At 43.3% G+C, this 16,465-nt stretch overlaps 1 protein-coding gene across 1 annotated transcript; it reads left to right on the top strand.

The window, feature by feature from the left end:
- The first annotated feature begins 9,132 nt into the window (after positions 1 to 9,132).
- Positions 9,133 to 16,206, top strand: LOC126267549 (uncharacterized). Its single transcript, XM_049972854.1, has 2 exons — positions 9,133 to 9,179; positions 15,831 to 16,206. Exons 1-2 carry the CDS (start codon positions 9,165 to 9,167, stop codon positions 16,068 to 16,070), a joined length of 255 nt encoding a protein of 84 aa, XP_049828811.1. The 5' UTR covers positions 9,133 to 9,164; the 3' UTR covers positions 16,071 to 16,206.
- The last annotated feature ends 259 nt before the right edge of the window (positions 16,207 to 16,465 follow it).

Below are 16,465 nucleotides of genomic sequence, written 5' to 3'. Positions count from 1 at the left end.
GGTCGCGTTTTGTGGAGCAGAGAGTTGCAGACGGAGATTAGTTTGGTTGGGGCGCAGCAGCGAGCAGGTGCGCGCAGCACGATGGCAAGCCGGGGCTGTTCGCAGCGTGCAGCCACTGCCGGAGCGAGGAGGGATAGCTGCGAGAGCGACGATTAGTGCAACCTCGACTATTATGAGATCAGTGGGTTGTTTCCCCCAGGGCCCCTGAGCCTGGAGGCAACAAGTGAAGTGTATCAAGGCGGTGAAATATTGCAGCCTTCTTTCTCTATGTGTTACTCATCATTTAATTTAGTATTATTGTTATTAGTGAAGTGTAACTAGCGGTAGTTTCTGCCGCTAACGCCCCATTTACCTGCCCTGGAGGTTAGCGTACCTTCCGGCAGTGGACCTTTCCTCGTCGTGTTGATGCTGCCCTACACGGTGTGTAGTTCGAGAGCCTCTTGTATTGTACTGTGCACACTTTATGGGAGGTATAATTTGGTTCTAGTGATTCCTTCGGACTTGGTGTTTACCGAAGACGTAGTGTTGTCTGTCTCTTCGCCCTTGCCTAAAACTATTCCATTGTAGTACCAGTGATCGGACGTTAGGCGCAGTGGTTAGTCGGTCAGTAAGCGCGTAAGCTGCTCCTAGTTTGAGTTGCCATCCTGTTATGTGAGTACAGCTCTTGGCCGCCTGTCTCACCTTACCTTATGTTCGGCTTACCTTACCAGGCCGACCCTTGGAACACTTGCTGAGAACCGCTTTTCCTGATTCCTTATATTGTGATGTTTGTTTTAAGGATATTTGTAATTTTCTAATTGTGGTTGTTGTGGCCTTCAGCCGAGTAATAATTTTATTTCTTTTATAGTAAGGCCTTCAGCTGTGTTACAATTTGTTTTAAAACGAAGTGTTTATCTAATATATGCTATTTGGAATTGCTCTTCTCACTTACAATTCAGGCCTTAAGCCGTTTGCGATTTGAAGTTGTGTGTGGCCTTCAGCCGAGCAACAGTTTCACTTCTTCCATACTAAGGCCTTCATCCGTGTTACAGTATGTTTTCTAAAGCAAACTTGTTTTCAAAGCAAAGTATTTGTTGAAATGTGTGCTACTTGGAATTGTTCTTCTGACTTCTAATTCAGGCCTTCAGCCATTTGTTATTTGAAGTAGTGTGTGGCCTTCAGCTGAGCAATAATTTCACTTCTTTCGTGATAAGGCCTTCAGCCGTTTTACAGTAATTTTTTTTAAGGAAACTTGTTTTAAATGGTACGTATTTTAAAGCTGCTATTTGAAATTGTTTTCCTGACTTATAATTCAGGCCTTCAACCGTTTGTTATTTGAAACTGTTTGTGGCCTTCAGCCGAGTAATAATTTCACTTCTTTTAGAATAAAGCCTTCAGCATTGTTACAACGTGTTGTAAAACGAAGTATTTATCTTAATATTTGCTATTTGGAATTCTTCCTCTGACTCCCAATTCAGACCTTCAGCCGTTTGTGATCTGATGTTGTGTGTGGCCTTCAGCTGAGCAATAATTTCACTTCTTTCGTGATAAGGCCTTCAGCCGTTTTACAGTAAGTATTTTAAGCAAACTTGTTTTAAAGGCAAGGTATTTATTTTAAAGGTGCTGTTTGGAAATGTTTTCCTGACTTCTTATTCAGGACTTAAGCCGTTTGTTATTTGAAATTGTTTGTGGCCTTCAGCCGAGTAATAATGTCACTTCTTTTATAATAAAGCCTTCAGCAGTGTTCCACTTTGTAGTAAAACGAAGTATTTATATTAATATGTGCTATTTGGAATTGTTCTTCTGCCTTCTAATCCAGGTCTTTCAGCCGTTGTGGCCTTTGGCCCTCAATTTTTTTTTCTTTTTTGGCCTATGATAAGGCCTTCAGCCGTCATACAGTCAGTGGTGTCTTTTTAAGAGATTGTTTTAAAGTATCAATTTCTTTAAATAAAGTTTACGTATTTGTTCTGCAACCGAGAGTAACTGATTACGGCCCTGTCCACAATCGCAACCTTATCCTGCCCCACCCTTAGAACCTCAGCTCTCGAGCACTGAGGGAATTAGAGCATAGAGCAGATTTAGAGATTCCGTACTCTGGAAAAAGGACAAAAAGCTCTACAATAAATCTGAGCACTGGCCTAAAAGGTGATATCTAAATTCTTCTGCGTGACAGCCATTGGTGTAAATGAAGGGTTCACCTCAAACTTCGTACAAAATTTAAGAAATATCCGAATGACCGACGCCGAAGTTGTGTTCTTTGGAAGTGAAGTAAGCCTAAGGTTGGCACATCAGATCTCTGCACAGAGCCACAATCTCTTGGGTGGGGGTGGAGCAGACTCCTACGTAGAAGGTAACGCGAAATGAAGCTGTCAAATTACGATATGAAAGCGCAGTTCGTGAGGCAACAAGGAAGCAAACATCACCTCATGTCAGCGCTCAAGCAAGTGACAAGAAAGGAAGCTTAAGATAGGTGGCTGGACGTACAGTTTGTTAAGTAAGAGAACACATGTGATAAAAGGTACCGCCTTAGTTCTTTCGCAGCCCAATAGAGGAAACCTTTTTCCACCATGAAATGTCTACAAAGTATTAATTTACTTTAAATTATTGACTGAGATACACAACAAGAGACGTGAGTGCAGCTTATGAGTCGGATTTTGAAGTTGTGTTTCTCTGTAGCCACCCCTGAGGTCCGAAAATGAGCTTGCCAAGGCTTCTAAATTTGTGGGGAAATCAAAGAGATTTATACAGAAATGGGCAACGCGCTATCAATTTGTCAAAAACGGGGATGACTTTGAGGAACGTGGCTCAGTCGATAGACTCCAAAAGTAGAAAAAATGATTATTAACATTTTCGGGAAATGCAACTTTAAAACTGCGTCATGCGCATGGAAAATTCACTTTGATACACCTGTCAACGCCAATTCGACACATTTGGAGGTCTATTACATGTGAATACGAGGAAAACGGTTTCAAGCATTACTCGGAGACGCCAAGCAATTATCGACACTGCTGGTGACTGGACGTATTGTTGTCAAGGCCGACCAACATTCCCACAGAGCACCTACTCTCTGCAGTCCCTGTCCATTTTCTCCAAGCTCGCATCTCTGAGATTCCCGCCGGAGGTCATATGTACCAGTGTATCCGCACTGCGAGGTACAGGCATTGTCCATCTAGGCGAATCAGTTATATGAATGTAGGGTGTCCGAAAAAACAGACACCAGGCGGAATCCGCAACTGGGGGAGAGAAAGGAAAGGAAAAGAAAGGGATTAATGATGTCAGCTGCATCGGGACAGTAAACAGAATCAGCGGCGACGACAAAAATGCTGGTTCTTCTCTGGCCGCTGTGGTCGAGCGGTTCCAGGCGCTTCAGTCCGGAACCACGCTGCTGCTGCGGTCGCAGGTTCGAATCCTGCCACGGGCATGGATGTGTGTTTTGTCCTTAGGTTAGTTAGGTTTAAGTAGTTCTAAGTTCTATGGGACTGATGACCTCATATATTAAGTCCCATAGTGCTTGGAGCCATTTGAACTATTTTTTGCTGATTCCGTGTAATGTCCTGATGCAGCTGATATCAGTAATCCCTTCCTTTTCCTTTTCTGTCTCCCCCCTCTACCTTCAATTTACATATAATGTTCATGTTACTCTGATTTTCGGGCGTCTGTCGCAGTTCTTTCAAAACTTCGACAGGCGCCCGAACATCAGGGAACTGACATGCACTGAGACCACGAAACAGTGCATTGATGATGGCTAGACACTAGCCGAAATCTGGAGTTTTCAAATAACACCTGCAAAGGAAGGTCGACTGATTGCTGTGCTCTACCATTTGTAAATTACATATAACGTATCACAGCTGCAGATTCCATGCATTCTTACAACTTATCCCCTAGATGGGAAATTGATCCATCGTCTTCATTGTGGATGCACAAGTACATCCGACTTCGTCCGGGAAACTCACAATAGGGAGCATGGAGGAAACCGGCAGGTGCCTGCGGACAGGTGCCGCTCTATGAAAATGTGAGGCGTGCTGAGATAGTCCGCAAGTGCGACAACACTGTTTCACGGTTAATGCAGTGGGTAAAGCATACGCCCAGTAAGCAGCAGATTCTAGGTTCTAATCCCTGTCCCGTACACATTTTCACTCGTCGCCGGTGATTCCAGAGTAATATCCCGATGCAAACATCAGTAATCCCCTCCCTTTCGCCTCCTTTCTCCCCCTCTCCACCTTCAATTTACATATAAATTCATTTTTCTATCGATTAAACTGGCCACGATCTTAGTTAACGTACTGTAGATACCAAATGGTTCAAATAGCTCTGAGCACTATGGGACTTAATATCTGGGGTCATCAGTCCCCTAGAACTTAGAACTAGTTAAACCTAACTAACCTAAGGACATCACACACATCCATGCTCGAGGCAGGATTCGAACCTGCGACCGTAGCAGTCACGCGGTTCCAGTCTGAAGCGCCTAGAACCGCACGGCCACGCCGGCCGGCTGTAGATAACAATTGGCTTATGTATATGCAGAGGAGAGCATTGCGCTGGACTGGCGGGGAACGCACCAGTAGCCAGCTTATTCCGTAACGTAAAACGTATGATGAATTCATAGTCTAGCTTTCATCGAGTCGACACAAACTAAGAAGGACTCTACATCCACTACACATGATGTGCATTTTGGAACGCGCAAGACGTTGAGAGTATGGACGCAGCGATTTGCAGAGATGGGCATATGGCAGGGCCAACGTAGTTTTCTTTCGAGTATTAACCCCAAAAGTATCATGGTTGTGACAAACGGAAGACCGAGAAGCAAGGACAGGGGAAGAAATTTCTTTCTCCGTCAGAAATTCATACAGGCGGTGTTTCTTTGATGTCTATGCTTCACGAGTACAAATGTTCGATATAGCGCTGAAACCTGTCGAGTAAACTGGTCCGCCGAAAGCCTCAACAGGCGACGATGTCGACGAAGATGGAGAGCCTGAGGCTATTGACGGGAGACAATAAAGGGATTGACTATAATAGCAAATATGGCTGCTCTTAGTGAGGTGTTCTGAGGTACCCTGTTCTCCGAAACAAAAAAATCCCATAAATATGGACCTGCACATACATTAAAAACCCAGTCTTTTAAAAACACCTCAATAAATTGGGGCAGGTGGCTTCCAATACATTATGGTGCTATGACATGATGATGTTGCTAGTGGTGCATTACAATGATCATGTTAATGACAGAGGTGGAATCATCAGCACTACAACATAGGAAACTGTTTGCTGTAGGTGTGGGTGGGGTGTGTGTGTATGGACGTTGACTGGATGAGATGAGGTAGAGTGTTGTTGAACATGGCTTGGCACGAATTTCATTCATGGGTAGAGACGGTTGAGGTTACAAATGAGAGAGAACAGATGAGGTATGATGGTACATGGAACTTGGAATATGGATGTAACGTTGCAGCAGAATAAATACTGAATGGCCGGGACAGATTAATGTATTGGAGAAGGAGCCAGGTTAGGTGGTATAGGATACGAATTGGGGAAGGTAAATCATAGTTAAAGACGAAGTCAAGTACATATCTTACTACGATTTGAAGAGATTTTTGAAACTACGGAGAGGTGGAGAGCAAGGTAATATTGGCATACGTTAGGAGGAGTTGGATGGGGAATATGTGAGAATAATGGCAGATGGCCTTTGTGTTCCATGCTGAAGAAGTGTGAATTCCATGTTAGTTTTCTGTCAAGGTTTATCGTAAATAATCTGTGTGTTATGGAAAGGAGTAGGTTGCTTGAAGACGAACGACAACTAACTGCCTATCGATAGATTGTTTGTGAATAATGGTGCGACATTAGAGTTGCTTGATTGCTATAGAGCTAAGAAATATTAATGCTTTCTCTGTTACCTTTATATACACTACCGGCCATTAAAATTCCTACACTACGAAGATGAAGTGCTACAGACGCGAAACTTAATCGACAGGAAGAAGATGCTATGATATGTGCATGGTTAGATTTTCAGACAATTCACACAAGGTTGGCGCCGGTGGCCACACGTACAACGTGCTGACATGAGGAAAGTTTACAACCGATTTCTCAAACACAAGCAGCAGTTGACCGGCGTTGCCTGGTGAAAAGTCGTTGTGATGCGTCGCGTAAGGAGGAGAAATGCGTACCAGCCCGTTTCCGACTTTGATTAAGGTAGGATTGTAGCCTATGGCGATTGTGGTTTATCGTATCTCGACATTGCAGCTCGTGTTGGTCGAGATCCAATGAATGTTAGCAGAATACGGAATCGGTGGGTTCAGGAGGGTAATAAGGAACGCCGTGCTGGATCCCAACGGCCTCGTATCACTAGCAGTAGAGATGTCAGGCATCTTATCCGCATGGCTGTAACGGATCGTGCAACCACGTCTCGATCCCTGAGTCAACAGATGGGGTCGTTTGCCAGACAACAACCATGTGCACGAACAGTTCGACGACGTTTGCAGCAGCATGGACTATGAGCTCGGAGACCATGGCTGCGGCTACCCTTGACGCTGCACCACAGATAGGAGCACCTGCAATGGTGCACTCAACGACGAACCTGGGTGCGGGAATGGCAAAACGTCATTTTTTCGGATGAAGCCAAGTTCTGTTTACAGCATCATGATGGTCGCATTCGTGTTTGGCGACACCGTGGTGAACGCACTGGCGTATCACTCGGCATGACGGTATGGGGTGCCATTGGTTACACGTCTCGGTCACCTCTTGTTCGCATTGACGACACTTTGAACAGTGGACGTTACATCTCAGACGTGTTACGACCCGTGCCTCTACCCTTCATTCGTTCCCTGTGAAACCCTACGTTTCAGCAGGATAATCCACGACCGCATGTTGCAGGTCCTGTACGGGCCTTTCTGGACACAGAAAATGTTCGACTGGTGCCCTGGCCAGCACATTCTCCAGGTCTCTCACCAACTGAAAACCTCTGGTCAATGGTGTCCGAGCGACTGGCTCGTCAGAATACGCCAGTCACTACTCTTGATGAACTGTGGTATCGTGTTGAAGCTGCATGGGCAGCTGTACCTGTCCATGCCATCCAAGCTCTGTTTGACCCAATGCCCTATCGTATCAAGGACGTTATTACGGCCAGAGGTGGTTGTTCTGGGTACTGATTTCTCCGGATCTATGCATCCAAATTGCGTGAAAATGTAATCACATGTCAGTTCTAGTATAATATATTCGTCCAATGAATACCCGTTTATCATCTGCATTTCTTCTTGGTGTAGCAATTTTAATGGCCAGTAGTGTACGTAGCAACATTTCTTCCACTTGATGAAAATTATCAGAGATTTAAATGTACAAGGATACTTGGAATGGCTTGCATAGTATACAGTGTGTATCACAATTCATGTTACACACAACTAGAGTTTGTAGAGGGTACTTGGTAGATCAAGTTTTACACAGCAACCCATATGCGGAAACGTCATCCAACGACGCTACAGAGCGTCAAAGTCATAGGCGCCAGCGCCTGTGAATGCACAAATATACAGGATGATTTCGTGATGACGTCACAAACTTACTAGGATGATAGAGATGGATAGATGTATCAATTTGAGGTAGGGTTTCCTGAACCGAAAACAAACGAGTCGAAAGCTATAAGTGAAAATTTCAGACAGAGAATTACATGTACTGGTATTGTTGCTAAGACTGAAGGGTAGACAACTTTCAGCGGTAATAATATAGAAGTAAACAAGGAAAAAATATCCAGTAAACATGAAACACATCTCCCCTACTGAATAAGTGATCATAGGTCGCAAGATACGTATTTTAGAATCCGTATTTACTGGATGTTTTTCTTGTTTTGGTTCGTACTACCACCTCTGAAAGTTGCACACAAAGTTGCATATCCTACCATCTTAGCAATAACAATACCAGTACACGTATTCCACCGTCAGAGATATCACAACGGTATTCGCTTATAACTTTCGACCCGTTCGTTTCCGGCACAAAGGCGCCTACATCAAATTGATACCCTTATCCTTTTCATCATTGTAGAAAGTATGTAACATCACCGAATCACCCTGCATATACAAACATTTACAGCCGCCGGCACCTTTAACTTTGTCACTCTGTAGCGTCGTTGGCTGACGTTTTCGGATATGGATTTCGGAGTAAAGCTTGACCTATAACCTCCCGTCTACAACCTGTAGGAGTGTGTAACATGAACTTTGAAGACCCTACATATCGGTGCGAAAACCCATCTTATTTCCGGCTTCTTTGATCCGTCCTCTCTTATTTACAAAGTTGTGTGGATCTCAGTTTCAATAAATTTCCTTCATCCTACTCCCTCCAGGCGATTATTCGTCATTCTAGGTGTTTTCGAGCCGTATTCCACATTGTCTGTCCACAGGTTTTGTTGCCTTCGTCTCTGTTACTTGATCCCTATACTCCAGAAAACCTGGATGAAATTTCGGCTTCCAATAAGGAGTGATAAGTAGCCGTCTTTCGTCGTAACGATTAGTCACACACACAGCGTACACGTTAAATTTTGGACACAACACTGACGAGTCTATAACATTAGTGTCTTCTTGTTCTACATTGTGACACATGGCAGCAAAAATAAGACAAAGCCACTACAACAAATAAATGGGAGGAAAGACTACAATGTGATAGAGCGCCTGATGTTTTCGCAGTCTACATCCTCTCTACTAATTTAATAAAGCTCATACTCAATTTTAGGTCAAACCTGTGACTATTATACATAAAATACGTTTTATGCAATCATTGCTGAGTGTGTTTTCTTTTGTCATTCCTGAAGCCGTTTACCAAAGAGGGTACTTAGATTTCAACTACTGGGTGTATCTTACGCAATCCCTCAGCAGTAGGACAAACAATTTGCGCTGTTTTCACAGTGACGTATTTGCTAAAATGCACTTATTGGCGTTCAGTGGTTCCCCGGTTCGCTCTGGAGCCTCAGCGACCTTGTTGCATTGTTTGTTCAGCTCCCGCACTCCATCGAAAAAGATTGACGTCACGCACCGAACGTGCTTCGGAAAAACTCACTCACATCACGGTCCTCTCCCCAAAGTTAGTTTAAACTAATCATTCCAAGTGGCTTTCTGAGAAAGCAACAGCTTTGTTATGCGCACCAGGAGCTGCAGAACATATATAAGCAGACAGAACTCAACAGAAAAGTGCAGTCTGTTTTCAACATCAGCATCATGAACAAGTATCTGGTAAGTTATCTCTCGGGTATTTGCGCGCTTTCGCAAACACCTGTAAATTTGCATTCACTGTGAAGTCGTACAAGAAGTTTAGATTTTGCTACTTGTCAGTTCTTGTACGGGACATTGAAATATTTCAGACGTAGATGTGGTGCAAAAATACTACGTTCTGCTGGTAGTTCCACAAGTTTATAATGTGTGTCCTGTACTACAAAAAACTGTAATATACCTTCAAGTACTTATTTACCGTCGGCAGGTCCATTGTAGTGTGTATAGTATGGCGCCAAAGGATATATATTTGAGAAGACCGACGGAGGTATCATGCTTACGGGAGGCACATGTGGTAAGGGGTTGGCGAAAATGTTACAGCTAACCAATGCTGCCCGACTACTTTAATATTTGTCCCTTTTGCAGTTTGCTTTTTCATCTAATTTAGTTGTTATCCTTTTCTGTGGATTTAAATAGCAAAAATTTGCGCACCCTGGGTAAACTATTACTGAATTCTCAGAGGAGTTCATGTATCAGAATTAGAATTCCAAATCATGACGTTAAAAATCTGCTACATTAAAGACTTGAGGAGAGAGCTGTTGTAACATTAAGCAAGAACATTATACCAAGATGTGCATTCTGACATTCTGATAGATTAAGTCACAGATTTTGTATGTCTCACTCTGTAACACAGTTTAATGTAGTCTGATATCATATCGCAACCTCATTACTATATTAGGCCCTCTACCCTCTTTAACAACATCCTGATACATAGCCTCGTTACCATATGGCACTCGCTACACCATTCTCCAACGCTACTTCACAAAGATGTTTTCGGATACATCATTGAAGATTTTTGCTGATTATACGAGTGCAAGAGTTCCAAATGGGGAACTATTCCGGAATCTTTTGCCAATGGAGAGCATCATGACACTTTTTCAATTACAGACCACAAGTCCTGTGGATAAACGATACGTATCTTCAATGCAGTGGCTTACATTCCTTCTGCATCTTCATGCCGCAGCTCAGTAGGCAGTACAGTTGAAGAGCAATGGACATCTCTAAAAAGGGCAGTCACAGAAGTTGGAAGGAAAAACATAGCTACAAAGAAGCTAACTGCGAAGAAACAAAGGGTAATAGGAGAAATACTTCAGCAGATCGATTAAATAAGGAAGTACAAAACTGGTCAGGGTAATTCAGGAATCCAGAAACACAAGGCACTGAGGAATGAAATAAAATCGAAGTGGGGGAAGCTAAGATGAAATGGCAGCATGAAAAATGTGAAGAAAATGAAAAAGTAATGGTTTTCGGAAGGAGTGACTCAACTTGTAGGAAAGTCAAAATCACCTTTGGTGAAATAAAAATTAAGGGTGGTAACATTAAGAGTGCAACGAGAATTCCACTGTTAAATAGAGAGAAGAAAGCGGATAAGTGGAATGAGTACATTGGAGTCCTCTGTGAGGGGAAGATTTGTCTTATATTATAGAAGAAGAGACAGGAGTCGATTTAGAAGTGATCGGCGATCTAATATTAAAATCAGAATTTAAAAGAGCTTAGGAGGACTTAAAAATCAAATGAGGTAGAGTGTATAGACAAAATTCCATCAGAATTTCTAGGGTATAGATAACATTTAATCAGAATTTCTAAAATCATTCGGGAAAGTGACAACAAAACGACTGTTCTTGTTAGTATGAAGAATGTATGAGGCTGGCTACAGACCATCCAACTTTCAGATAAATATCATCTACACAATTCAGGAAACTGCAAGAGCTGACAAGTGCGAGAATTATCGAACAATCATCTTAACAACTAATGCATCCAAGTTGCTGTTAAGAATAATATAAAGAAGAAGTTTGAGGATTTATTAGATGACGATAAGTTTGGCTTTAGGGAAGGTAAAGGCACGAGAGTGGCAATTCTGACGTGCGCTTGATGATGGAACAAGACTAAAGAAACATCAAAAGACATTCATAGGATTTGTTGACCTGGAAAAAGCGTTCGACAGTGTAAAATGGAGCAAGATGTTCGAAATGAGAAACGTAAGAGTAAGCTATAGGCAGAGACGGGTAATATACAATATGTACAAGAGCCAAGAAGGAATAATAAGAGTGGACGACCAAGAAGAAAGTGCTCGGATTAAAAAGGGTGTAAGACAGAGATGTAGTCTTTCGCCCCTATTGTTCAATCTGTACATCGAAAAGCAATGATGGAAATAAAAGAAAATTGGGGGAGTGCGATTAAAATTCAGGGCGAAAGGACATCACTGACACGATTCGGGCCGGCCGGAGTGGCCTTGCGGTTCTGGGCGCTACAGTCTGGAACCGCGTGACCGCTACGGTCGCAGGTTCGAATCCTGCCTAGGGCATGGATGTGTGTGATGTCCTTAGGTTAGTTAGGTTTAAGTAGTTCTACGTTCTAGGGGACTGATGACCATAGCAGTTAAGTCCCATAGTGCTCTGGGCCATTTGATCTTTTTTTTTTTTTGACATGATTTGCTAATTACATTTCTTTCCTGAGGGAAAGTGAAGCACAATAGCGTGTCTGCTGAATAGGATGGTCTAATGAGTACAAAATGAGGATTGCGAGTAAATGAGTAAATCGAAGAAAAACGAAAGTATTGAGATGTAACAGAAATGAGAACAGCGAGAAACTTAAGGTCCGGATTTATGGCCACAAAGTAGAAGAAATTAAGGAATTTTACTGCCTAGACAGCAAAATAACCAACAAATGATGGAACAAGGAGGACATAAAAAGCAGATTAGCACTGGCAAAAAGGGTATTCCTGGGCAAAAGTAGTCTACTGATACCAAAAAATAGGCCTTAATTTGAGGCAGAAATTTTTGAGAATGTACGTTTGGAGTACAGTATTTTGTGGTAAAGAAACATGGACTGTGAGAAGACCGAAAGAGAAGAAAATCGAAAGATTTGGGATGTGCTGCTGCAGACGAATGTTGAAAATAATGTGGACTAACATGGTAAGGCATGAGATCCTGCGCAGAATGGGAGAGAAAAGGAATATGTGTGAAACAAACAATGACAGGGAGAAGGGACAGGTGATAGGACATTTGTTAAGAGATCAGGGAATGACTTCCATGATGCCACAGGAAGGTGTAGATGGCAAAACCTGTAGTACAGATCGGAGTATATCCAGCAAATAATTGAGAACGTAGGTTGTAACTGCTACTCTGAGAGAAATCCGTGGGGTCCGCATCAATCCAGTCAGAAGACTGATGACTCAGTTAAAACAGCACACAACACATAAACCATCGCCTAGAAAGAATACGCTATATGTTTTGTACCAGTAGCAGCCGTACAACTCGGCTCAGGCACATAGGTCGTAAAAAGTTCGAAGACAAGTGACCTTCTTAGTCAACGATAATCTCTTCAAGTCCGACAGTAACAGCTCTGAAGAAGGTTACCGCGTGACAGGTTGTGATTTTGTCGCTTTTCGAATGTTGTAAGCCGTCGCATGTACGACTACTCATAGAAGCCTTCAACCTCAATCCTTGGTGTGCGGTTCTGTAATGTTTTAGTCGTATTATTCAATCCATAACTATCGCCCACTCATTTATATGACGTGAACATGAACCACGATGTTTACTTCACCATTTTTGGTAGCAAAATATTCGCGTTTTCTCCAGTATCTTCATGATGAACATTCTGTGTACAATCACGCATTCGAAGATGACAACAGGCAGCGTGTCATACTTCAATTGTCCCGCTGAATCGTCCGAGCTTAATACCATGGAAAATACCTGCGATTATCTGGAACAGAGGGTTAAACGCAGCAGTTAACATACCCGTAATTTGGTGGGTATATGAGGCCTAACCATCTGTCAGTTTGTTCAGCTGGACATGACTTACCTGCAGAAACTTGTAGACTCTCATCCTTGTGAATTAGACCATTGTCAGTGTTAGAGACGGTGTTATACGGTATGTACCCTGCGTTTACCTTTTTTTGTACAGTGTGTTTTTTCAATAGTACAAATTCTGAAATTGTCAAGAATCTTCTTCTCTCTTCTTCCTACTCAGTATTGGGGCTTGTGGCCAATTACGGTCTTAGTCCATCCCCCTCCTGGCCTCCCAGCACATCTTCTACCTCTAGGTTGCTGGTCTGGCATATGAGGATTTTTCGGAGCATCCGGTCGGTGTTCATTCGAAATACATGATCTTTCCAAGATATTCTGCAGTTGTGCAGCTTATTCAGAAATGGTTTGAGTTCCTTAACGACGTCATCAGATTAACTCCTGTCGCGTAATGTGTAGCTAGCCATTCTTCTCAGGAATGGCATCTCGGCGCTCATTTGTCTCTGTTCGTCATCCCTAAGGAGTGTGCAAATTTCAGTGCCATACAAAAGGGTAGGTTTCGCCAGGGTGTTATTTCAAGCCAGATGAGCAGCTGAATGAAAGAGAGTCTGATGATGCTATTTATGAGGCCTGTGAAGTTTGTGATTTTCTGTTGCGTATCGTGTTCTTGAATGTTGCTGAGGTTCTATCTTAGCTATCCGAGTGATTATTTTCTTGATAGTTGTGTTGTCTATTGAAATTCTGGTTATCTTGTTGCCTTTCATGATGAAGACTATAACTTTGGTTTTATTGAGGACGCCTCTCCCCTTCTTGTACATTTCTACAACTGTGTGCAGATCATACGCTCGTCTCAGTACATCGTTTCTTCTGCAAGAAGTAGTCGGCCACCTGGCAACTATGTGTTAGGGTGAATTTGTCTTGATTCTGCCACGGTCATTATATCTCCGTTCACTGATGTTTTTATTGTGTTTTGTGCAGAAGCGGTGAGAGGCAGCATGCTTGTCTAATTGCTTCCTTTCTGGCAGCCCATTTCTGACTGCAATATCATATTATATATGAGCAGAATTACTTTTACGATGTGTGACGGGCTGTTAGTTTCTGCCAGGAGTTTTCAAACCTCTCTTCCGTCAATTTCTTAAAATACAAAATTTCACTCAGGCAGTATACTGGTCTTTGGAGGTCGTCTTCATTTTTTTAAATAATGACAATATCATCTACAAAAAGAAGAGGGATATCGCCATATTGAAGACACCTTCAGTGCTGGGTGGGAGGGTTTGCATGCTACGACAAAGTCGAAGGCTTTTCTGGAGGCAGCGTAGCTACTAGCAGGGTCGTCGATGCAGGAGTAGTATTACGGAGGACTCAGGCATTGTGTATGCCACAGCATAGTTCAGGCAGGGATCTTGAGGCGCTGTAAAACCAGCTTCTCCTTGGTAAACAACCCGGACAGAAAAACGGGAATGTCACGATATGCAGAGGTTGCATCCCATCACGCAACTTAACCAGCGCAGCACTCGCAACACGGGCAGGGTATTGTAAAATTACTGCCAAACTCACAAATAGCATCAGATATAGGGCGGGATCAACTGGTGACAACCGGATAATCTTATGCTGATTCCTCCTAAGCATATTTCTCCAGTAGACTGTGAAAGCAAGATAATGGAGATTCGAGTTCACACAGAGGCTTGTCAGAAATTGTTCTTCCCGCTTACAATTCATGACTTCAACAGAAAATGGGTACTGTAACAATGGCACACAAAAACCGTACACAATGACGTGTACTATGAGACACTAAGCGGCCTATGTATGTCTACGAAAAGCAAACGCCGGCCGAAGTGGCGGAACGTTTCTAGGCGCTACAGTCTGGAACCGCGCGACCGCTGCGGTCTCAGGTTCGAATCCTGCCTCGGGCATGGATGTGTGTGATGTCCTTAGGGTTGTTAGGTTTAAGTAGTTTTAAGTTCTAGGGCACTGATGACGTCACAAGTTTAGTCCCATAGTGCTCTGAGCCATTTGAACCATTTTGAAGAGCAAACAGCCTGGTCTTGCCCCACGATGACGCGCTTCCACTAGTCTCCAAGGTCACACAAAGCATAACGGCCACGTTCCAAAGGGATCAGCAAGAGCATCCGCCCTACAGCCCGGACACATCGCTCTGCGACTTTCATGTGTTTGATCCTCCAGAAAAAAATCTCAGAAGAATCGCTTTAACTCGGACCTCTAAATTAAGGACAAAGTAGAAGACTCGCCTTCCAAAAATGTTCAAATGTGTGTGAAATCTTATGAGACTTAACTGCTAGGGTCATCAGTCCCTAAGCTTACACACTATTTAACGTAAGGACAAACACACACACCTATGCCCGAGGGAGGACTTGAACCTCTGCTGAGATCAGCCGCACAGTCCATGACTGCAGCGCTTAAGACCGCTCGGCTAATCCGGCGCGGCGACTCGCCTTCTAAGAACTCGTGAAAGAGTGGGATGGTTGTGATCAGGCCTCTGGTGATTACTTTTGTATAAATACTTCAGTTATACCCACACTGATGTTTCGTACCTTTTCTTTTGACCACCCCTCATAATAAAACTTTTGCCTTGTCCACAATTCTATGTTATTGTTCATTAATCCTTACGCATTTCGGCATTCATCCGTTTTTAAGGGATAAAAGGCCTTTAACGTGATACTTTGCTGATGTAGAAAACTGGGAAAGTCTATTTAAAAGAGTACAGCCGATTTCCAGACCTATGCTATCCCATTTCGAGTTTGCGTTGTCACTAATGACCTTGTCATCGTCGGGGCGCCAGACTCTAATATTCTTTCCTTCTTCTTTCCCCACTCAACCGTTTTGTAGCAGTAGCTTTTGTGTTGAGCAGGTGGTCTTGGCCGTGCTCCTGCTCGCCGCCATGTGCGTCTCGCCACTTTGGGCCAGCGCTGTGCCTGACCACCACGGAGGCCCTCAGCACTCGCAGCACCATGGTGGCGGATCCCAGCACCACGGTGGCGGATCCCAGCACCACGGTGGCCCAGGTCAGCACCAAGGCGGTGGCCCAGGGCACCACCAAGGTGGCGCCGGCCACCACGACTCCCACGGAGGTCTGGGCCACCATGGCTGATAGGACGTTGGTTCTGCTCTGCTTCTACCTCCTCAGCAGTGCTACAACATTCTTCTGGCGATAGTTCTCTCTATACAATGTAATAAATTTTTATTTCAAGCATGCTTGGTAAATAAAAATTTTCCAATCACTTAAAGCGGGTGAAAATGTTTCAGCTTTAAAATTACAAAACGTAGCGTGATCTGTTAAGTCTGTAAATCGTCTATTGCGTGATACTAAGATTAGAGAACTCAACAAAGATAGGACAGAAGCACTGTTTCTTGTAATTTTTATAAACAGATGGTCTTCAAAGGGTCGATTGGCTTTTTGGTGTGATAAAGTTAATGTAACTATTTATCTATTCCTCCTGTATGGCGACTTCTATTGCATCAATCTCACTGTTAAATAACAGAACA

Source organism: Schistocerca gregaria, chromosome 4 (genome assembly GCF_023897955.1).
Source record: "Schistocerca gregaria isolate iqSchGreg1 chromosome 4, iqSchGreg1.2, whole genome shotgun sequence".
Taxonomy (NCBI): domain Eukaryota; kingdom Metazoa; phylum Arthropoda; class Insecta; order Orthoptera; family Acrididae; genus Schistocerca; species Schistocerca gregaria.
This window is presented reverse-complemented; position numbering and strand designations above follow the sequence as displayed.